At 36.0% G+C, this 25,359-nt stretch overlaps 1 protein-coding gene across 23 annotated transcripts in view; it reads right to left on the reverse strand.

Moving 5' to 3' along the window:
• The window catches only part of DNAH14 (dynein axonemal heavy chain 14), a 499,118-nt gene that overhangs the window by 394,899 nt on the left and 78,860 nt on the right, over positions 1-25,359 (reverse strand). For 22 of the 23 annotated variants that reach the window (XM_054519536.1, XM_054519533.2, XM_054519594.1 and 19 more), the window contains one exon: positions 12,454-12,704. The exons of the other annotated variant lie outside the window; for it this stretch is intronic. In XM_054519536.1, coding sequence (XP_054375511.1) covers positions 12,454-12,704 — 251 coding nt within the window. The remainder of the gene's footprint in view (positions 1-12,453; positions 12,705-25,359) is intronic. 23 annotated transcript variants of the gene reach the window in all.

The raw sequence follows: 25,359 nt of genomic DNA on the forward strand, positions 1-25,359 counted from the left end.
GCTATTTGGGAGGCTGAGGCAGGAGAATCGTGTGAACCTGGAAGGCGGAGGTTGCAAGATCTCGCCATTGCACTCCAGCCTGGGTGAAAGTGTGGGACTCTGTCTCAAAACAAAACAGAACAAAACAAAAAACAAAAACAAAAACAACCACCAAAAAAACCTCTTAAAAAAATTCTCTGTAAGAGAGTGGGTCTCTGACCTAACTCAGCCAGAAGGCTCCTCTCAGATTTGTTTTCTTTAAAATAAATCTGTCTTGACTGGTGAGCCACCTTTTATGTTTCTTTCCTCTTTCTTTAATTCTTACAATTATTAGATCTAAAGGGAAAGATAAATCCCAATACAATAATAGCTAGAGACTTCAACACCACACTTTCAGCCTTGGACAGATCATCCAGACTAAAAATCAACAAAGAAACATCAGACAATATGCACGAAAAACCAAATGGGCCTAATATCTACAGAACATTTCATCCAATGGCTACAGAATACACATTCTTCCCAGCACACGGATAATTCTCAAGGATAGACCATATGTCAGGTCAAAAAACAAGTCTTAAAACATTCAATAACATCAAAATAATATCAAGCATCTTCTCTGACCACAAACAAAACAAAACAAGACAAAAACCCTACAAATCAATCACAGAAGGAATTCTGGGAACTACACAAACACATGGAAATTAACTAACATAACATACCCAAACCTATGGGATACTGCAAAAGCAGTACTAACAGGGAAGTATATAGGTGTAAGTTTCTACCTCAAAAAAAACAAAAAAACAAAAAAAACAAAAAAAACTTTAAATAAACAATCTAATGATAAATCTTAAAGAATGAGAAAAGCAAGAGGAAACCAAATCCAAAGTTAGTAGAAGAAAAGAAACAATAAAGATCAGAGCAAGAAAACTACAGAAAAGATCAATGAAACAAAGAGTTGGTTTTTGAAGATATCGGAAACTGATAAACCTTTAGCCACACTAAGTAAAAAAACAAAGAGAGCAAAGACCCAAATAAACAAAATCAGAGATTAAAAAGGAGACATTACAACTGACACTGCAGAAATTCAAAGGATCACTAGAGGCTACTATGAACAATGATATGCCACAAATTGGAAACCCTAGAAAAAAGGGATCAATTGCTAGACACATACAACCTACCTGCCACTAAGCTAGCAGAAGACAAGAAATAACCAAAATCAGAGCCAAACAGAAGGAAATTGAGAGACACACACACACACACACAAAAAAACATTTTAAAGATCAAAGAATCCAGGAGCTGTTGTTTTTGAAAAAATTAATAAAATAGAGAGGCTACTAGCTACACTAATTAAGAAGAAAAGAGAGATGATCCAAATAAGCACAATTAGAAACAATGAAGGGAATGTTATTACTGACCCCACAGAAATGAAAACAACCATCAGAAACTACTACAAACACCTCTGTGCACACAAACTAGAAGATCTAAAAGAGATGGATAAATCCTTAGACACATACACCCTCACAAGACTGAGCCAGGAAGAAATTGATTCCCTGAACAGGCCAATAATAAGCTCTAAAGCTGAATCGGTGATAACAGCCTACCAAGCAAAAAAGCTCAGGACCTGATGAAATCGCAGTCAAGTTCTAGCAGATGTACAAAGAAGAGCTGGTACCATTCCTACAGAAATTAAGCTAAAACAATTGAGGAGGAAGAACTTCTCTCCCCAAATCATTGTATGAGGCCAGCATCATCTTGATACCAAAACCTGGCAGACACACACACACAGACACACACACACACATACACACACAAATTCAAGCCAATATCCTTGATGAATATTGATGCAAAAATCCTCAACAAAATACCTGCAAACCGAATACGGCAGCACATCAAAAAACTAATCCACTAAGATCTAGTAGGCTTCTTCATCCCCAGGATCCAAGGTTGGCTCAACATACACAAATCAATAAATGTGATTCATCACATAAACAGAACTAAAGACAAAAACCGTATGATTATCTCAATAGATGCAAAAAAGGCTTTCAATAAATTTCAATATCCTTCATGTTAAAAACTCTCAGTAAACCAGGTGTTGAAGGAACATACCTCAAAATAGTAAGAGTCATCTAGGACAAACCCACAGCTAACACTATACTGAATGGGCAAAAGCTGGAAGCATTCCCCTTGAAAAATGGCAAAAGACAAGGACGCCCTCTCTCACCACTCCTGTTCAACATAGTACTGGAAGTCCTGGCCAGAGCAATCAGGCAAGAGAAAGAAATAAAGTGCATCCAAATAGGAAGAGAGAAGTCAAACTATCTCTGTTTGCATACAACATGATTCTTTACCTATAGTTTCAGGCCCAAAGCTGCTCCTTCAGCTGATAAACAGCTTTAGCAAAGTTGCAGGATACAAAATCAACGTACAAAAATCACTAGCATTCCTATATACTAACAACAATCAAGCCAAGAGCCAAATTGTGAATGAATTCCCATTCACAATTGCCACAAAAAGAATAAAATACTTAGAAATACAACTAACAGGGAGGTGAAAGATCTCTACAATGAGAATTACAAAACACTGCTCAAAAAATCAGAGAAGACACAGAGAAATAGAAAAGCATCCCATGTTCATAGAATCAATATCATTAAAATGGCTATTTACAGATTCAATGCTATTCCTATCAAACTATCAATGACATTCTTCACAGAATTAGAAAAAATTATTTTAAAATTTATGTGGATCCAAAAAACAGCCCAAATATCCAAGGCAATCCTAAGCAAAAAAAAAAAAATGAAGCTGGAGGAATCACATTACCCAACTTCAAACTACACTACAAGGCTACAGTGACCAAAAGAGAATGGTACTGGTGCAAAAACAGGCACATAGACCAATGGAACAGAATAGAGAGCCCAGAAATAAGGCCCCATATCTATGACCATCTGATCTTTGACAAAGCTAACAAAAACAAGCAATGAGGGAAACACTCCCTATTCAATAAACAGTGCTGAGATAACTGGCTCGCCATATGCAGAAGATTGAAGCTGGACTCCTTCCTTACACCATATATAAGCATCAATTCAAGATGGATTAAAGACTTAAATGTAAAACCCAAAACTATAAAAACCCTGGAAGACAACCTAGGCAGTACCATTTTGGACACAGGAATGGGCAAAGACTTAATGATGAAGACACAAAAAGCCATTGTAACAAAAGCAAAAATTGACAAACAGGATCTAATCAAACTTAAGAGCTTCTGCACAGGAAAAGAAACTATCAACAGAGTAAACAGACAACCTACATAATGGGGGAAAATATTTGCAAACTTTGTATCTGACAAAGGTCTAATATCCAGCATATATAAGGAACTTAAACAAATTTACAAGAAAAACACAACCCCACTAAAAAGTGGGCAAAGGACATGAACAAACACTTCTCAAAAGAAGACATACAGCAGCCAATAAGCATATGAAAAAGAGCTCAATATCGCTGATCATTAGAAAAATGCAAATCAAAACCACGATAAGATACCATCTCACACCAGTCAGAATGGTTATTATTAAAGTAAAAAAATAACGGATGCTAGTGAGGTTGCAGAGAAAAGGGAACCCTTATACACTGCTGGTGGGAGTGTAAATTAGTTCAACCATTGTGGAAAACAGTATGGCGATTACTCAAAGAGCTAAAAGGAGAACTACCATTCGACCCAGCAGTCCTGTTATTGGGTACATACCCAAAGGGATAAAAAGCATTCTACCATAAAGACACATGAACACCAATGTTCACTGCAGCACTGTTCACAATAGCAAAGATATAGAATCAACCTATATGCCCATCAATGACAGACTGGATAAAGAAAATGTGGTACATATACACCATGGAATATGATGCAGCCATATAAAAGAACGAGTTCATGTGTTTTACAGGAACATGGATGGAGCTAGAGGTGATCATCCTTAGCAAACTAACGCAAGAACACAAAACCAAACACTGTATGTTCTCACTTTTAAGTGGGAGCGAAATGATAAGAACTTATGAACACAAATAAGGAAACAACAGACACTGGGGTCTACTTGAGCCAGGAAGGTGGAAGGAGGGAGAGGGGCAGAAAAGATCATTATTGGGTACTGAGCTTAATGCCTGGGTAATGTAATAATATGTACAACAAACCCCCACAACCCATGTTTATTTATGTAAAAACCGTCACATGTACCCCCAAACCTAAAATAAAAATTTAAAAAAAATTAAACTGAGAAGTCTTTCAAAAGAGTCTCACATTATCTAGAACTCTACACCCAGCGAAAATATCCTTTATAAACGATGGTGACATAAAGTTCCTTTTCAACAATCAAAAACCGAGGGAACTCTTTCCCAGCATTACTGCACTGAAAGAAATACTAGATTGTTTTTCAGGAAGAAGGAAAATGACCCCACACAAACAGAAACAAGCAAAAGGAAACAACACAAGAAATGGTAATCATATGGATAAAGATAAATGGATATTGACCATTCAAAACAATACTTTTAACATCTTCTGGAGTTAAAATATATGAACAACTAAAAATGTATTTAAAATATAGTAAAAGAATGCTGTAAAAGGCAAGAGGAAAATAAATGGAGTTGAAGAGTTCTAAAGTTTTAGCAGTACCATAGAAGTGATAAAAGTAACAAAAATAATTTGTATTAGCCTGTAAGAATAGCTAGTTTTAGATTAATCAATTTTTATATTCTTTTAATATTTTTCCTTTTAGCTTTTTAGACATCCTATCATTATCTTTTAGTGGTTACTCTAGAGCATGGGACAGCAAACCTTTTCTGTAAGGGGCCAGATAGGAAATATTTTACGTTTTGTGGACCATATATGGTGGTCTGTCACAACAACTGAATTTTGCCTTTGTAGTGCAAAAGTAGCCACAGACAATGGGTAAACAAATGGGCGTGGCTATAGTCCAACAAAACTAATTTATAAAAACTGGCTGCCACAGGATTTGGCCTATGGGCTATATTTTGTTGACACTTGGTCTAAGTAGAAATTCTTAAATTGTCTACCAAAGAAAAGTTATTACAAATGATAAGTGAGCTTAGTAAGGTTACAGATACAAGGTCAATATGCAAAATCAGTCGCATTTCTTTTACTAGCAATGAATAATTAGAAACTGTATTTAAAATAGGGTACCATTTCTAATACCATCAAAATATGCAATAGGTAGTTTAAAACAAAAATGTGCAATATTTGCACACTGAGTTCTATAAAACACTGATGAGATAAATCAAAGAAGATCTAAATAAAGGAAAAAGTCTACCATGTTCAGGGCTTCAAAAGACTGAATATTGTTAAGATGTCGATTCTCCCCAGATTGATCTATATATTCAATGCAATCTCAATCAAAATCTCAGTAGGCCTTTTGAATAAATCTGCTAGTTAATTATAAGATATATATGAAAAAGTAAATGAATTAAAATAGTTAAAACAATTTTGAAAAAGAAGAACAAAGCTGAAGAATACATACTAACTGATTTCAAGACTTATTATAAAATTATAGTTATGCAGACTGTGAGATATTGGTGGAAGGACAGATTCACAGATCACTGGACTAGAAAAAAGCATTCAGAAATAGACTCATGAATATATTTAATTAATCAATTTTCTACCAGATGTTAGGGTAATTGTCTGAAGATTAGTCTTTTCAACAAACTACTGGAGTGATTAAATACCTACATATAACAATATATACCTCAAACCACACCTGACACCATTTGCAAAAATTAACTCAAAAAGGATCACAGATATAATATAATATCCAGAAGTATAAAACTTCTAAAAGAAAATTTTAGAAAAATTCATCATGCTGTTGCATTAAGAAACAATGCTTTAGATCAGAAACCAAAAGCCCAAACCTTTAAAAGAAAAAACAGATAAATTGGACTTCATAAAAATTAAAAACTCTTGTTTATCAAAAGCCACTTAAGAAAATTAAGACAATTTATGGACTGGGATAAAATATTTGTAGAACACAGATATCATGTAGTTTTTACATGTATATTCCCTCTAAGCACTGCCTTTGCTGCCTATAGTAAGTTTTGGTATGTTGTGTTTTCATTTTCATTCATTTATAAAACTGCATTTTATTCTAATTTCCCTTGTGATTTCTGCTTTGACTCATTGGTTATTTAGGAGTATGTTATTTAATTTCCATATATTTGTGACCTTTCCCAAACTTTCTTCTGTTATTGATTTCTAATTCTAATTTATGTTGGTTGGAGAACATACTTTGTATTTTAATCATTTTAAGTTTATTGAAATCTGTTTTATCACCTAACATATGAAGACTTTTACTTTCTGAAACACTCTCCACTTGGTATGCATAGGTTGCAATGATGATTTAGGATTAGTTGATTTTATAACAAAATTCTTCAGAAACTTTTAGGATGGTAGAAAAGACATTTATTATTTATAAGTTTGACCAATCACATTATGTCTTATGCTATTTTCTTATCACTTCACTGTTGTCATACTGTCTTCTTCTCACTTTTTCAAATATGCTTCTTGTTCTGTAGGATATATGATATACTTTTCAGGGATCACTTGACCACCCTTTCTTCTTGATTTCCTCATTAACTCCTATCAATGAATCTTCTCCCACACCAGATTCAGTCTAATAATACCCCAAACATCTTCTTTGTGGCATTTATTGTAATGTTAAATATAGTTGTGTGGTCACGAGATTAATCTCTCTCCCTTCCTCTACACTGTAAACTACATTAGAGCAAAAACTGTCTATTTTGCTCAGCACTGTATGTCCAGGATCTAACAAAGTATCTGACAAGTGATATGTGCTAAATAAATAATACTTTATTTTTAATGTCAGGTTTATTGAGGTATAATTTATATCCAGTAAAATTCATGCTTCTCAGGTATGCAGTTCTAATGAATTTTGACAATCACACACAGTTATCAACCACTACAATCACAATGACTAAATGTAGTACATTTCTGTCATCTAAAAAATTGTATCAGGCCCCTTTATAGAAGGTTCCTCTCACCCCCACCTAGCCCATGGCAATCACTGACTTGATTTCTGCCCTTCCAGTTTTGATTTTCCAAAACGTCATATAAATGGAATCATATAATATATAGTGTTTTGAGTCTGGCTTCCTTCACTTAACATTTGAGATTTATTCGTGTTGCATAAGTAAGTATAATATTTCACTCATTTTTATTGCTGAGAAGTACTGCACTTCATGGCTATCCACTTATAGATATTTAAATTATTTCCAAAGTTGAACAATTATGAATAAAGCCATTATAAATATTTACATATGGTTTTTTTCCATAGAAAAATGTTTTCTGTTTTTTGCGGTAAATGGCTAGGAGGAGGCTTGCTAGATTATAGGGTAAGTTTATGTTTATCTTTATAAGAAATTGCCCAATTGTTATCCAGAGCATCTGTATCCTTTTGCATTCCCACCAGCCTTGTACTAGAGTTCCAGTTGCTCCTCATCCTCATGAGCACTTTGTATTGTTAGTATTGTTTTAGCCATTCTAGTAGGTACGTAAAAGTGTCTCACTGTGATTTTAATTTGCATTTCTCTAATGTCTAATGATTTATAGCATCTTTAAAACACTTATTTGCTATCTGTTTATTCTTTGATGAAATGTCTGCTTAGATCTTTCACCCATTTTAAAATTAACTTGTTTGGGATTTTTTTAGTTGACAAGAAAATCAATAAAACCAAAAGTTGGTTTTTAAAAAGATCAACAAAATTAACAAATGTTTAACTAGACTAAGAAAATAAGAGAAAAGCCTCAAATTACTAAAATCTGTAATGAAAGAGAAGATATCACTATTGACCTTACAGAAATCAAAACAATTATGTGAATACTATAAACAACTGTATACCAACAGTTTAAATAAGTTAGATAAAATGGACAAAATCCTAGAAAGACATAAATTACCAAAATTTTATCAAGAATAAATAGAAAATCTAAACAAATCTATAACAAGTAAAGAGATTTAATTAGTAATTTTAATACATCCCACACACACACAAAAGCTGAGGCCCAGACTTCACAGATGAATCTTTTAAACATCTCAGGAAGAATTAGCACCAATCCTTCATAAAATTTTCAGAAGATAAGTGGTAATAACGCTACCCAATTCATTCTATGAGGTGAGTATTATCCTGAATCCAAAACCAGACAAACACATCACAAGAAAACTACAGACCAATGTCCTTTACGAATATAGATGTGAACATTTTCAACAAAATAATACCAGACTGAATCCAGCAGCATATATAAAGGATAATAAACTAAAATTAAGTGGGATTTATCTCAAGAATGCAAGATTGGTTCCATTTATGAAAATGTATGTATGTAATGTAATATGCTACATTAATAAAGTAAAAGACACATGGTCATCTCAACAGACAGAAAAAAAAAGTATTTGACAAAATCCAACACTATTTCATGACAAAAACATTCAAGAAAGATAGATGGTGATATGGTTTGGATTTGTGTCCTCAACCAAATCTCATGCCAAATTGTAATCCCCAGTGTTGAAGGAGGGGTCTGGTGGAAGGTGACTGGATTAAGGGGAAAGATTTCCTCTGTGCTGTTTTCATGATAGTAAGTTCTCATGAGACCTGGTTGTTTTAAAGAGTGTGTAGCACCTCCCCCTACATCTCTTCCTCCTGATCCAGCCATGTAAAACATGCCTGCTTCCCTCTTCACCTTCTGCCATGATTATAAGTTTCCTGAGGTCTCCCAGACATGCTTCCTGTACAGACTGTGTAACCATGAGCCAATCAGACCTCTTCTCATTATAAATTACCTAGTCTCAGGTAGTTTTTTATGACAATATGACAACAAACTAACACAGATGGGAACTTCCTCAACCTTGTAGGAAGCATCTGTGAAAAACCCCCAGGCACATCATACTTAATGATGAAAGACTGTATGTTTTCCTCCTGAGCTCTGGAACAAGACAGGGATGTTTGCTTTCACCATTCCTAATCAACACTGTATTGAAGTACTTACTAGCCAGAGGAATTAGGCAATAAAAAGAAATAAAAGGTATCAGATTGGTAAAGAAGTAAAATTATCTCTATTTGCAGATGACATGATTTTGCATATAGAAAATTCTAAACAATTAGTTTTAAAAACCTATCAGGGATAATAAAAAAAGTTCAACAAAGTAGCAGGATATAAGATCAATATACAAAAATCATTTGTATTTCAATATGCTGGCAATGAACAACCGAAAAATAAAATTTAAAAATAATTCCATTCACAACAGCATAAAAAATGATAAAATATCTACAAAAAATTTTAACAAAAAAAATGCATGACTCATACACTGAAAACCACAAAATATTGAAAGAAATTAAAGAATGCCTACATAAATGGAAAGACAGACCATGTTCATGGATTGGAAGACTATACTATTAGAATGAAAATACTCCCCATATTTATCTCCAGTTTTAATGCTGTCTCTATCAAAATTCTAGCTGAATATTTGCAGAAATTGTCAAGCTGATTCTAAAATTCATATGAAAATGCAAGGGACCCACAATAGCCAAAACAATGTTGAAAAAGAAGAGCAATGTTAGAAAATTCCCAATTCCCAATTTCAAAACTTACTACAAAGCTATAGTAATCAAGACAGTATGGTACTGGCATAAGGACAGACATGGAGCAATGAAATGAAATTGAGAGTCTGAAAATAAACCCATACATTTTTGGTCAGCTGACTGTCAATGAGGGTGCCAAGACAATTCAATAGAGAGAGAAATAGTGTTATTCTTTTCAACAAATAGTACTGGGACAACCGGATATTCATATACAAAAGAAGAAATTTGGACCCTATCTCATACCATCTACAAAAGTTAACTCAAAATGCATCAAAGCCTAAATGCAAGAGCTAAAGTTATAAGATCTTACATAAAAACAAGAGTAAACCTTCAAGACTTTGGATTAGGCAATGATTTCTTAGATACACTTAAAGCACAATCAATCAAATAAAAGTTAAATTAAATAAAAATAAAATTAAAAATTAAATAAAAATTAGAAATTAAAAACTTTTTTACTCCAAAGGATACTATTAAAAAAAGATGACCCACAGAATCTAATAAATAAAGAACTCTTAGAACTCAGCAATCAAAAGACAAATAACTTAGCTGGGCATGATGGCATGAACCTGTAGTCCCCGCTATGTGGGAGGCTGAGGTGAGAGTATCACTTGAGCCCAGGAGTTCAAGACAAGTCTGAGAAACACAAGACCCCATCTAAATGAATTAATTAATTAACTAACACAATTTTAAAATGAACAAAGATTTTGAATAGATATTTCCTCAAAGAACATATATAAATGGTCAAAAAGCACATGCAAAGATATTCAACATCATTAGTCGTTATGGAAATATTATACTAATCAATACTGTTAAGAGGTCAGTGGAAACAGATTCAACAATGATTGATGCTTTTTATCAGACATTTACTGTGTTTATTCTCAAACAACATTATGGCATAGGTATTACTGTTATCTTCATTTTATAGATGAGAAAATTGAAGTCTAAATAATTTATTTATTATTTATTTATATATTTAGTGATCATGGCTCATTGCAGTCTCAACCTCCTGGGCTCAAGCGATCCTCCCACCTCAGCCTCCCAAGTAGCTAGGACTACAGGCATGCAGCATCATGCCTAGCTAATTTTCTTAGGTTTTTTTTTGTTGTTGTTGTTTTGTAGAGACAGGGTTTCACTTTGTTGCCCAGACTGGTCTTGAACTCCTGGATTCAAGTGATCCTCCCACCTCAGCCTCCCAAAGTGTTGGGATTACAGGTGTGAACCACCATGCCCAGCCAAATTTATTCAACCTCTGCTGGGTTAATAGCTCAACTAAGTAAAACTAGCAAGAGTCAAATCAGAGATTAAAACCCATGTGGTCTGACTCCACGAAAAGATGTGCTTAAACCTACATATATATATATTTGAGATAAGATCTCACTCTGTTGCGCAGGCTGGAGTGGAGTGGCATGATCACAGCTCACTGAAGCCTCAACCTCCCAGGCTCAAGTGATCCTCCCACATCAGCCTCCCAAGTAGCTGGGACCACAGGTATAAGCCAGTGCCATTGTGCACAGCTAATTTTTGTTATTTTTTGTGGAGACAGGGTCTCGCCATGTTGCCTAGGCGGATCTTAAACTCCTGGCCTCAAGTAATACATCCTCATTGGTCTCCCAAAGTGTTGTGATTACAGGCGTGAGCCACTGTGCCTGACCTATATATATTCTTCCTGTAACATAAAAAATGCATACAGGAGACAGTGTGTTTAAAAAACAAGCTATAAGTTAGTATACTAGGATTACAACAATGGAAAAACATTTAGGAAAAGACTATAAAAATCATATAAAAATGATAAGATGTTGTAATTAAGTGACAGAATTAAGGATATTTGTTTTCTAAATTTGCTATATGACGAATTAATTATAATAATATCTTTCAAAAACTATGTTAAGAATATAAAGACCTTTCCTAAACACACACACACATTGTTTTAAAGGAAATAAAATTATAATGCACTATCACTAAATAGTTGTGTTCTTACATAGGTTAAAATCCTGGCACTGACTCAAACCAGTTATAAGTCCTTAGATAAGTGATGTTAGCTATGTAGATTCAGTAATAATTAGAAAAACAAAATATTATCTTGAATAATCTTCAAAATTTTTTGAATTGATATATTTTCAGCTACCTAGTTATAAAACTTTAATTAGCCTAAAATGATATTATTAAATTTTGATAAATAGAAATTAAAGTATGCCAACATTTCAATTCATAGTCCTGTTTACCAGCTACAAAGTATGCCATCATTTCAATTAATATTCCTGTTTCACCAGTTACAGTAGATATATCCAGTTGTGGAAAATAAGAAAAATGCTTTGTTTTTAACAGTAGTGTTTAGAAGGTAAAAATGTTTTTCAGATAGTTTTCTCATTGGGAAAATATTCAACAGATATTTCTTGGAATTGACTCAAATTGCAATTGGACTTTGTAGCTCCTTCCAGAATTCTCACATATCTTTAAAAACTAACTCTGAACTTGGAAGACAGAGTATACTTAGGCACAGAATTGCCAGATATAACAAATAAAAAATATATTTGCTAAATTATCAGAGAAATCTGAATTTCAGATAAACAATAATTTTAACACAGGTAATACTTGAAGTATACTAAAATTATGTATCATTTATGTGAAATTCAAATTTTACTGGGCATCCTATAGCACCAATATTAAGTAAGGTATTACCAAATAATAAGTTCTGTTAATAGCAAAAATGTGTACATGTACACTACCACAAGGAGAATTTTCAAACTCTAGCTTAAATTATTGAATATTTCCTCCATATGTGGGAATATGTTAAAATATTATAATTGTAAGTTACTTTTTGAGTTCAAAAAAGTAATTTACCTGATGAGATTTTCATTCTTTTTTTCCACTGAAAATGGCATTCCAGCAGAACCATTAAATAATTCCAAAAGTAGTGTGACTGCAGTGTTCATAAGTTGACAAATGAGTTCCTGAAATATGTAGTCAACCAGCATTACAAACTTGAAAAATGTTTCTAATAAACGTCTATATTTAGGCAGCTTGAAATGTGTTGTGTCATCTTCAGAGAGTTTTGACTCAAAATACTCTTTGATTTCATTCTTTTCTGCAACCTACAATTTAAAAAACAATTGAGAAACAAGTATTGATTTTCTGTGTTAATATAGCATGATTTCTAGTTTACAGCTTTTTTTTTTTTTACCAATATTAACTTTAATTAGATGTTAATGTTAAGAATTGATATTTTAATACCTCGAGCAAAAAATGATTTAAAGGGTAGGCCTAAAAAGCAACAGATAAATTAAAATAGAATTCTAAAAATTCTTCAAGTAATACTAAAGAAGCCAGAAGAGGAAGGACAGAGGAAAAAAAAAAAGACAGAGGAGGCAAAACAAAAACAAGTAATAGTAGATCTAAATTTAACAATATGAAAATTACATTGTGTTTTTACTTGTTTGTTTTGTTTTTATTTGTTTGTTTTTTCTTCTACTTTTATTTTACGTTCTGAGGGTACATATGCAGGTTTGTTACACGGTTAAATTGTGTATTGTTGAGGCTTGGGGTATGAATTATCCCATCACATGGGTAGTGAGCATAGTCAACGATAGGTTGCCTTCTAACCCATACCTTCCCCTCACCCTCCTCCCTCAAGCAGTCTCCAGTGTCTATTGTTCCCATCTTCCTGCCCATGTGTAACAATGTTTATCTCCCACTTATATGTGAAGATATGTGGTATTTGGTTTCTGTTCCTGTGTCAGTTTGCTTAAAATAATGACCTCCAACTGCATCATACTGCTGCAAAGGATATGATATCATTCTTTTCATGGCTGGGTGGTATTCCATAGTGTATATGTACCACATTTTCTTTATCCAGTCCACCAATGATGGGCATCTAGGTTGATTCCATGTCTTTGCTATTGTGAATAGTGCTGCAATGAACATAAGCATGCATGTGTCTTTTTGGTAGAACAATTTATTTTCCTTTGGGTATATACCCAGTAGAAGGATTGCTGAGTTGAATGGTAGTTCTCTTTTAAGTTCTTTGAGAAATCTCCACACTGCTTTCCAAAGTGGCTGAACTAATTTACATTGCTACAAGCAGGGTGTTTCCTTTTTGCCACATCCTCACCAGCATCTATTGTTTTTTGACTTTTTAATAACAGCCATTAGATTGGTTTAAGATGTTAACTCATTTCGGTTTTGATTTGGATTTCTCTAATGATTGGTAGTCATATTTTTGATATATTCGTTGGCTACATGTATGTCTTCTTTTGAGAAGTATTTGTTCATATCCTTTGCCCATTTTTTAGTGGAGTTATTTGTTTTTTTGTTTGTTGGGGTGTTTAAGATCCTTATAGACTCTGGATGTTAGAACTTTGTCAGATGCACAGATTGTGAATATTTTCTCTCATTCTGTAAGTTGTCTGTTTACTCTGTTGATAATTTTGCTTGCCATGCAGAAGCTCTTTAGTTTCATTAGGTCCCACTTGTCAATTTTGTTTTTGTTGCAATTGCATTTGGGGACTAGGTCATAAATTCTTTGTCAAGGTTGATGTCCAGAATGGTATTTCCTAGGTTTTCTTCTAGGGTTTCTACTGATTTAGGTCTTACATTTAAGTCTTTAATCCATCTTGAGTTAATTTTTCTATATAGTGACAGGAAGGGATCCAGTTTCAATCTTCTGAATATGGCTAGCAGTTATCCCAGAACCATTTATTGAAAAGGGAGTTCTTTCTCCATTGTTGTCATTGTAGACTGTGTGGCTTTATTTCTGAGTTCTCTACTTTGTTCCATTGGTCTATGTATCTGTTTTTGTACCCTTACCATGCTGTTTGGTTACTGTAGCCTTGTATAGTTTGAAGTCGGGTAGTGTGATGCCTCCAGCTTTGCTCTTTTTGCTTTGGATTGCTTTGGCAATTCAGGTTCTTTGGTTCAACACAAATTTTAGAATAGTTTTTTCTTTTTGAATTGTGAAAAATGATGTTGGTAATTTGATAGGAATAGCATTAAGTCTGTAAACTGCTTCCGGCAGTATGGCCATTTTAACAATATTGATTCTTCCTAGTCATCAGCATGGAATGTTTTTCCATTTGTTTGTGTCATCTCTAATTTCTTTCAGCAGTGCTTTGTAATTCTCATTGTAGATATCTATCACCACCTTGGTTAACTGTATTCCTAGATATTTTATTCTTATTGTGGCTATTGTGAATGGCATTGATTTGGCTCTCAGTTTGGATGTTTTTGGTGTATAGAAATGCTACTGATTTTTGTACATTGATTTTATATGCTGAAACTTTCCTAAGTTATTTTATCAGATGTAGGAGCCTTTGGACAGAAACTATAAGGTTTCCTAGATAGAGAATCATATCATCTACAAACATATAGTTTGACCTCTTCCTATCTGGATGCTTTATGTTTCTTTCTCTTGCATAATTGCTCTGGCTAGAATTTCCAGTACTGTGTTTAACAGGAGTGGTAAGATTTGGCATCCTTCTCTTGTTCCAGTTATCAGTGGGAATGGTTCCAGTTCAGTATGATGTTCAGTATGATGTTCACTGTGTGCCTGCCATATATGGCTCTGATTATTTTGAGGTATGTGGCTTCAATGCCTAGCTTGTTGAGAGTTTTTAACATGCAGGGATGTTGAATTTTATCAAAAGCATTTCCTGCATCTGTTGAGATGATCATGTGGTATTTGTTTTTAATTCTGATCACATAATAAATCACACTTATTGATTTGCATATGTTAAACCAACCTTGCATCCCAGGAATAAAGCCTACTTCTCCATGGTAAATTAACTTTTTGATGTGCTGCTCGCTGGATTCAGTTTGCTGTGCTAAGTTGATGATTTGTGTGTCTGTGTTCATTAGGGATATTGGCCTGAAGTTTTCTTTTCTTGTTGTGTCTCTGCCTGGTTTTGGTATCAGAATGATGCTGGCCTCATAAAATAAGTTACGGAGGAGTCCTTCCTCCTTGATTTTTGGAAATAATTTCAGTAGGATTGGTACTAGCTCTTTGCACATGTGGTAGAATCAAATCCATATGGTCCAGGGCTGTTATTGGTTTTTAGGTGTTTTATTACTGATTCAATTGGTCTGTTATTACTCTTTATTGGTCTGTTCAGGATTTCAATTTCTTCCTGGTTTAATCTTGGGAGGCTATGTGTTTCCAGGAATTTACCCATTTCTTGTAGGTTTTCTAGTTTGTATGCAGAGAGGTGTTTATAGTAGTCTTTGAGATTTTTTTTTTTTTAGACAGAGCCTTGCTCTGTCGCCCAGGCTGGATTCCAGTGGTGCAATCTTGGCTCACTGCAACCTCTGCCTCCCAGATTCAAGCAATTCTCCTGCCTCAGCCTCCTGAATAGCTGAAACTACAGACACATGCCACCACACCCGGCTAATTTTTGTATTTTTAATAGAGATGAGGTTTCACCATGTTGGCCAGGCTGGTCTCAAACTCCTGACCTCAGGTGATCTGCCCTCCTCGGCCTCCCAAAGTGCTGGGATTACAAGCATGAGCCACCTTGCCCGACTGAGATTTTTTCTGTATTTCTCTGGGGTCAGTTATGATGCCACCTTTGTCATTTCTGATTGGGTGTATTTGGGTCTTCTTTATTTTTTTCTTTATAAATCTAGCCACCAGGCTATCAAACTTGTTTAATCTTCTGAAGAACCAACTTTTGGTTTTGCTGATCTTTTGTATGGATTTTCATGCCTCAATTTTGTTCAGTTCTGCTCTAATTTTTGTAATTTCTTTTTTTCTGTTGGCTTTGGGGTTTGTTCTCTCTTGTTTTTCTGGTTCCTCTAGGTGCAATCATTAGAGTCTTAATTTGAGATCTTTCTAACTTCTTGAGGTAGGCGTACAGCACTATAAACTTTCCTCTTAATCCTTCTTTAGTTGTGTCCTGAAGATTCTGGTATGTTGTGTCTGTTATTAGTTTCAAAGAATTTTTTTAAATTTCTGCCTTAATTTCATTCTCTAACCAAAAGTCACTCAGAAGCTGGTTGTGCTTGAGCTGTGGTCCAACAGTGTGGTTGTTATGGTTTTGATTTTTGTGATTTAGTTGAGACTTACTTTATGGACAAATATGTGGTCAATCTTAGAGTATGTGCCATGTGCTGATGAGAAGAATGTATATTCTGTTGTTAGGCATAGTGTTCTGTAGGTGCCTGTTAGATCCAATTGGTCAAGTATCAAGTTTAAGTCCTGAATAGTTTTGTAGTTTTCTGCCTCAACAATGTGTCTAATGCTGTCATTGGGGTGTTGAAGTCCACCACTATTATTGCGTGGTTGTCTAAAACTCTTTGTAGGACTCTCAGTACTTGTTTAATGAATCTAGGTGCTCCAATATTGGGTGTGCATATATTTAGAATAGTTAAGTCTTTTAGTACTGAACTCTTTATTGTTATGTAATGGCCTTCTTTGTCCTTTTTGATCATTGTTTAAAGTCTGTTTTAGCTGATATAAGAATAGCAACCTCTGCTCTTTTTTTTTTGTTTGTTTTCCATTTGCCAGACAGGTCTTTCTCTAACCCTTTACTTTGAGTTTATGGGTGTTGTTACTTGTGAGATGGGTCTCTTAAAGACAGCAGACAGTTGGGTCTTGCTTCTTTATCCAGTTTGTCACAGTTGGCCTTTAAAATGGGGCATTTAGCCCATTTACATTCAAGGTCAATATTAACATGTGAGGATTTGATCTTGTCACTGTGTTATTAGCTTGTTGTTATGTAGACCTAATTTTACAGTTGTGTTATAATGTCAATGGCTTATGTACTTAAGTGTGCTTATGTACTTAAGCGTGTTTTTGTGGTGGCAGGGAATCTTCTTTCATTTCCATGTTTAGCACTCCCTTTAGGACCTCTTGTAAGGTAGGTCTAGTGGCAACAAATTTCCTTACCATTTGCTTCTCTGACAAGGATTTCATTTCTCCTTTGCTTATGAAGCTTAGTTTGGTGGGATATGACATTTTTGGTTGGAATTTCTTTTCTTTAAGGATGTTAAAAATAGGCCTCTAATCTCTGTAGACTTGTAAGGTTTCTGCTAAAAGGAATGCTGTTAGCCTGAAGGGGCTCCCTTTGCAAGTGATCTGCCCTTCTCTCTAACTCCCTTTAAGATTTTTTCTTTCATGTTGACCTTGGAGAATTTGATGACTACATGTCTTGGGGATGATTAACTTGGGGATGATCAATTCCTTCACACAGGAGTTCTCTGAATTTCTTGAATTTGCATGTTGACCTCTCTAGCAAGATTTCAAAATTGTCATGGACTATATCCTCAAATATGTTTCCAAAGTGACTTGCTCTCCTCTTTAAGGAAACTCAATCTGCTTAAGAACCTTTGCTGTTTGATCTCTTTACAGAATCCCATATTTCTCAACTGTTGTGTTCATTTTTAAATTTCTTTTTTCTTTATTTTTCATTGCTTCAAGTGAGCAATCTTCCAGCTCTGAGATTCTTTCCTCAGCTTGGTCTAATGCCTCCAATTATATTTTGAAATTCTTGTAGTGAATTTTTCATATCCCGAAGTTCAGTTTGGTTCTTTCTTAAAATGGTTAGGTTGTCCTTCAACTCTTGGATTGTTTTACTGTTTTCCTTGGATTTGGTTTTGACCTTCTCTTGTACCTCGATGAGCTTCCTTGCCATCCAGATTCTGAATTAAATGTGTGACATTACAGCAATTTCAACTTGGTTAAGAACCTTTCCTGGAGAGCTAGTGTGATTATTTGGAGGTAAGAAGACACTCTGGCTTTTAGAGTTGCAGAGTTCTTACGCTGTCTGTTTCTGATCTGTGAAGGCTGATGTTCTTTTATCCTTTGAAGTTGTTGTTCTTTGGACTGGGCTTTGTTTTTTTGTTCTTTATTGCCCTCAAGGATTTGGCTGTGGTGCAAGTTGGGTAAAGTTGAAAGGCTTTGTTTCTGAATGCTTTCAGTGTGCCAACTGTCACTTCAACACTCCTGGGCAGCATGCTTTAACCTTGGGTGGCTAGGACTGGGCCCATAGCTTTGTGCTCTGATCACTCACGGGCAAGCCCCAGCTGGGCTGGAGAGGCCAAGGTGCTCCCAGACTGCAGGCAATAGCACTGCTTGGAAACACTCCAATGTGGCAGTGGTGGAGTCCTTAGTGACCATGCTCTGGTGGGAGGCTGTCAGCAAAAGTGTTCCAATGGGGGAAGCATGAGCACCACAGGTGGGAAGTACTCTGGTGGGGGCAGCAGGGGTGCCATGAGTGAACACATTCTGGCAGGAGACTGCCAGCAAAAGTGCTCCAGTGGGGTAGCAGGGGCCTCATGAGAAAGTACAATGGCAGTGGCTGCTGGCAACAGCAGTCCAGCAAAGTCTACAGTATTTTTATTAGCCTGATTAATATATATTGGAATTTAACTTTATCAACAACTTTCATTACAACTTTTACTACATGCTCATACTGTATTTAAACATTAGACAAAAAGAAGACTATTTATATGTGCTGAAGCCTATAAAGTTTGGTGTCTCACTTATAAGCAGATAACTTAAGTTTTGGAAATCAAACAAGGAAGTATATACTAATAAACATCTGTGTGTTCCTACATAAAGGGATCATCCTCCAACATACTGAATGTCATCTTGAAAAACAAGAAACTATGTCACCTCCAAATGAAAACAATGATACTGTAGTAACAGGCCCCAGTCATAAAGAAATGTATAAGATGCCAGAAAAATAATTCAAAATAATAATCTTAGGGAAACTCAGTGAAATATATGAGAATACAAATAGACAATTCAGTGAGACCAGGAAAACAATTCATAAATTGAATAAAAAATTGAATAAAGATACATATCATAGAAAAGAACCAAATAGAAATCCTAGAGCTGAAGAACTTAATGAAGGAAATTTAAAAATGCAACTGAGACCTTCAGCAACAGGCTAGACCAAGCAGAAGAAAATTTCTGAACCTGACGACCAAGCATTTGAAATAACACAGGCAGACAAAAAAAGAAAAGAAAAAGAAAAAAACAGTGAAGAAAACCCACAGGATTTATGGAACACCATTAAGTGACAAATATTCAGATTATGCTTGTTGCAGAAAGAGAAGAGAGAAGAAAAGCAAGAAAAATATGTTTAATGAAATAATAGCTGAAAATTTCCCATGTCTTGCAAGAGAAATGAACATTCAGGTCTAATAAGCTAAACAAACCCAAAGAGATTAAACTCAAACATGTCCTCTCTGGGGCACATTATAGTCAAATTGACAAAGTCAAAGAGAAAGAAAGAATTTTAAAAGCATCAAGAACGTCAAGTCACATATAAGGGAATTTCCATTAGATAAGCAGATTTCTCAGCAGAAACTTTACAGGCCAGGAGACATTGGAATGATATATACAAAATATTGAAAGAAATAAACTATCAGCCAAGAATATTATTCCCAGCAGAGAAATTCTTCTGAAATGAAGAATAAATAGAATCTTTTACAGACAAGCAAAAACTGAGGGAATTCTGAGGAGGAAAAGTTAGTTAAATATTAAATTTGAACTCAACTGAACATGGACACCAAGGGACAATGGTCACCAAGTCCCAGAACAGGTTGTGTGAACCCCTTGAGGTGTTCATCCAGCACTGTTTCAGAGCCTATACATTAGTTATTGAAAAACAATAGACAATCACCAAAAAAAGTTGACCTTTCTGTGTTCCTTAAGCCCTGTCACGAAGGGCCCTCGTGAGTGGACATCATGCCAAAAAACTCGTTACAATAAAAGCTACAGTCCCAGACTGCATCAAAGCTACATGAGACCTCTCCTTGTCTGCACAGATGAGTGGCTGACTCTGGAACCCAGGCTGTTGCTTCCCACTCTGGTGGTAAACCCTCCATAGTCTGGTGAGTGCAGTATCCAACTCTGGAGCCCAGGCTGTTGCTTCCCAGTCTGGTGGTGAATCCTCCATAGTCTGGTGAGTGTAAATATCTTTTCCTTCTCCTCTTCCCATTGCAATTTGCTTATTATATCAATCTGCTTATTATATCATTTGATTATTATTATATCATTTGCTTATTACATCTGCATTGCCATTTACATGGGGTAAAGGTTGTTTACCCTTAAAGGTATTGTGTGTGTGTCTTTTTTCTCCCCTCACACATTTCCCAAACAGAATAAATTCTTCACCTCTAGAATGGACTTAAGAGAAATACTCAGGACAGTCTTAAAGCTGGAAATGAAAAGATGATAACCACTATCGTGCAAACATGCAAAACTATAAAACTCACTAGTAGAGCTGATATACACAGGAGAGAGGCAAATGAATCAAACCTTATCACTATGGAAAACCACCTAACTGCAAAAATAACAATAAGAGAGGAAGAAACAAAGAATATTAAAGAACAACCAGAAAACAGTCTAAAATTACAGGAGTTAGTCTACATCTATCAAGAATAACCTTGAAAGTAAATGGATTACATTTCTCATTTAAAAGACATGGACTGGCTGAGTGATTAAAATACAAGACTCAACTATATGCTGCCTACAAGAAACCTACCACACCTGTAAAGACATGCACAGACTGAAAGTGAAGGGATAAAAAAGATATTCCATGCAAACAAAAACCGAAATCAAGCAGAAGTGTCTATGCTTATATCAACAAAACAGATTTAAAGTGAAAACCTATAAAAATAGACATGGAGGACATTATATAATAATAAAGGAATATTATCAGCAAGATAATACAACAATTGTAAATATATATGCACACATCACTAGACTATCCAGATATATAAAGCAAATATTGTCAGATCTAAAGGAAGAGATAGACCCTAATATAATAATACTTTGGGACTTCAACATTCCACTCTCAGCATCAAACAGATGATCTAGACAGAAGCCCAACAAAGAAACAACAGATTTGAACTGAACAATAGACTAAATGGACCTCACAAACATTTACAAAACATTTTGCCCAACAGCTGCAGAATACACATTATTTTCATCAGCACACGGAACATTCTCCATGATTGACCATATTTTAGAACACAAGTCTCAACACATTTCAGAAATTAAAATCATATCAAGTATCTTACCTGAGCACAAGGGAATAGAGCTAGACATCAATAACAAGAGAAACAGCGGAAGCTATACAAATACATAAAAATTAAACATGTTCCTGAACAACAAATGGGTGAAGAAACTAAGAATGAAATTTTGAAATTCTTTGAACAAATGAAAATTGAAACATAATATATCAAAACCTATAGGACACAGCAAAAGCAATACTAAGAGGCAAATTTATAGCAATAAGTGCCTACATTAAAAAAAAAATAAACAAAAAAACTAGTGAGGAAAGATGGCCAAATAGAAACAGCTCCAGTCTGCAGCTCCCAGAAAGACCAACACAGGAAGCAGGTGATTTCTGCATTTCCAACTGAGGTACCTGGTTCATCTCATTGGGACTGGTTAGACAGTGGGTGCAGCCCACAGAGGGCAAGTCAAAGTAGGGTGGGGCATCACCTCACCCAGGAAGTGCAAGGGGTCAGGGAACTCCCTCCACTAGCCAAGGGAAGCCATGAGGGACTATGCCATGAGGGACAAGACTATCCAGCCCAGATGCTACACTTTTCCCATGGTCTTGGCAACCCACAGACCAGGAAATTCCCTCAGGTGCCTACACCATAAGGGTCCTGGGTTTCAAACACAAAACTGGATGGCTGGTATGGCAAAAATCCGAGCTAGCTGCAGGAGTTTTTTTCATACCCCAGTGGTAACTGGAACACCAGCGAGACAGAACCATTCACTCCCCTAGAAAGGGGGATGAAGTCAGGAAGCCAAGTGGTCTTGCTCAACAGATCCCACCCACAAGGAGCCCAGCAAGCTAAGATCCACTGGGTTGAAATTCTTGCTACCAGCACAGCAGTCTGAAGTCGACCTGGGATGCTCAAGCTTGGTGGGGGAAGGGGCATCCACCATTACTGAGGCTTGAGTAGACAATTTTCCCCTCACAGTGTAAACAAAGTCCCTGGGAAGTTTGGACTGGGCAGAGCCTACCACAGCACCTGAAAGCCACTGTAGCTAGACTGCCTCTCTAGATTCCTCCTCTCTAGGTAGGGCATCTCTGAAAGAAAGGCAGCAGCCCCAGTCAGGGGCTTACAGATAAAACTCCCATTTCCTTAGCACAGAGCACCTGGGGGAAGGGGTGGCTGTGGGCGAGCTTCAGCAGACTTAAACATTCCTGCCTGCCAGGTCTGAAGAGAGCAATGGATCTCCCAGCACAGTGCTCAAGCTTTGCTAAGGGATAGACTGTCTCCTCAAGTGGGTCCCTGACCCCTGTGCCTCCTGACTGGGAAACACCTCCCAGTAGAGGTCGACAGACACCTCATACAGGAGAGCTCCAGCTGGTATCTGGTGGGTCCCCCTGAGACAAAGCTTCCAGAGGATGGAGCAGGCAGCAGTCTTTGCTGTTCTGCAGCCTCCATTGGTGATACCCAGGCAAACAGGGGCTACAGTGGACCCCCAGCAAACTCCAGGAGACCTACAGATGAGGGGCCTAACTGGTAGAAGAAAAACCAACAAACAGAAAGCAATGGCATCAACATCAACAACAACAAAAAAAATGACCACGCAAAAACTCCATCTGAAGGTCACCAACAGCAAAGACCAAAGGTAGATAAATCCACGAAGATGAGGAAAATACAGTGCACCAAGGCTGAAAATTCCAAAAACCAGAATGCCTCTTCTCCTCCAAAGAATCACAACTCCTCACCAGCAAGGGAACAAAACTGGATGGAGAATGAGTCTGATGAACTGACAGAAGTAGGCTTCAGAAGGTGGGTAATAACAAACTCCTCCAAGCTAAAGCAGCATGTTCTAACCCAATGCAAGGAAGGTAAGAACCTTGATAAAAGGCTGGAGGAATTGCTAACTAGAATAACCAGTTTATAGAAGAACATGAATGACCTGACGGAGCTGAAAAACACAGCACGAGAACTTTGTGAAGCATACACAAGCATCAATAGCCAAAGCAATCAAGTGGAAAAAAAGGATATCAGAGATTGAAGATCAACTTAATGAAATAAAGTGTGAAGACAAGCCTAGAGAAAAAAGAATGAAAAGGAATGAACGAAGCCTCAAAGAAATATGAGACTATGTGAAAAGACCAAACCTATGTTTGATTGGTGTACCTGAAAGTGATGGGGAGAACGGAACCCAGTGGGAAAACACACTTCAGGATATTATCCAGGAGAACTTCCCCAATCTAGCAAGACAGGCCAACATTCAAATTCAGAGAACATCACAGAGATACTCCTTGAGAAGAGCAACCCCAAGACATATAATCATCAGATTCGCCAAGGTTAAAATGAAAAAAAAAAAAGTAAAGGTCAGCCAGAGAGAAAGGTTGAGTTACCTGAAAAGGGAAGCCCATCAGACTAACAGTGGATCTCTCTGCAGAAACTCTACATGCCAGAATAGAGTGGGGGCCAATATTCAACATTCTTAAAGAAAAGAATTTTCAATCCAGAATTTCATATCCAGCCAAATTAAGCTTCATAAGTGAAGGAGAAATAATATCCTTTAAAGACAAGCAAATGCTGAGGGATTTTGTCACCACCAGGCCTGCTTTATAAGAGCTCCTGAAAGAAGCACTAAATATGGAAAGGAAAAACCAGTACTAGCCACTGCAAAAACATGCCAAATTGTAAAGACCATTGATACTATGAAGAAACTGCATCAACTAATGGGCAAAATAACCAGCTAGCATCATAATGACAGGATGAAATTCACACATAACAATATTAACCTTAAATGTAAACAGGCTAAATGCTCCAATTAAAAGACACAGACTGGCAAATCGGATAAAGAGTCAAGATCCATCGGTGTGCTGTATTCAGGAGATACATCTCACGTACAAAGACACACATAGGCTCAAAATAAGGGGATGGAGGAAGATTTACCAAGCAAATGGAAAGCGAAAAAAAAAAAAAAAAAAAGCAGAGGTTGCATTCCTAGCATCTGATAAAACAGTCTTTAAACCAACAAAGATTTAAAAAAGACAAAGAAGGGCATTACATAATGGTAAAGGGATCAATGCAACAAGAAGAGCTAACTATCCTAAATATATATGCACCCAACACAGGAGCACCCAGATTCATAAAGAAAGTTCTTAGAGACCTACAAAGAGGCTTAGACTCACACACAATAATAGTGGGAGACTTTAACACCTCATTGTCAACATTAGACAGATCAATGAGACAGAAAATTAACAAGGATATTTAGGACTTGAACTCAGCTCTGGACCAAGCAAACCTAATAGACATCTACACAACACTCCACCCCAAATCAACAGAATATACATTCTTCTCAGCACCATATAGTACTTGCTTCTGAATGACTACTGGGTAAATGACAAAATTAAAGCAGAAATGATTAAGTTCTTTGAAACCAGTGAGAACAAAGACATAATGTACCAGAATCACTGGGACACAGCTAAAGTAGTGTTTAGAGGGAAGTTTATAGCAATAGATGCCCACAGGAGAAAATGGGAAAGATCTAAAATCGACACCCTAACATCACAATTAAAAGAACTAGAGAAGCAAGAGCAAACAAATTCAAAAGTTAGCAGAAGACAAGAAATAACTAAGATCAGAGTAAACTGAAGGAGATAGAGACACAAAAACAAAGTTCAAAAAAATCAATGAATCCAGGAGCTGTTTTTTTTTTTCAAGAGATTAACAAAATGGATAGACCACTAGCCAGACTAATAAAGAAGAAAAGAGAGAAGAATCTAGTAGACACAATAAAAAATGATAAAGGGG

Source organism: Pongo abelii, chromosome 1 (assembly GCF_028885655.2).
Source record: "Pongo abelii isolate AG06213 chromosome 1, NHGRI_mPonAbe1-v2.0_pri, whole genome shotgun sequence".
NCBI classification, from domain to species: domain Eukaryota; kingdom Metazoa; phylum Chordata; class Mammalia; order Primates; family Hominidae; genus Pongo; species Pongo abelii.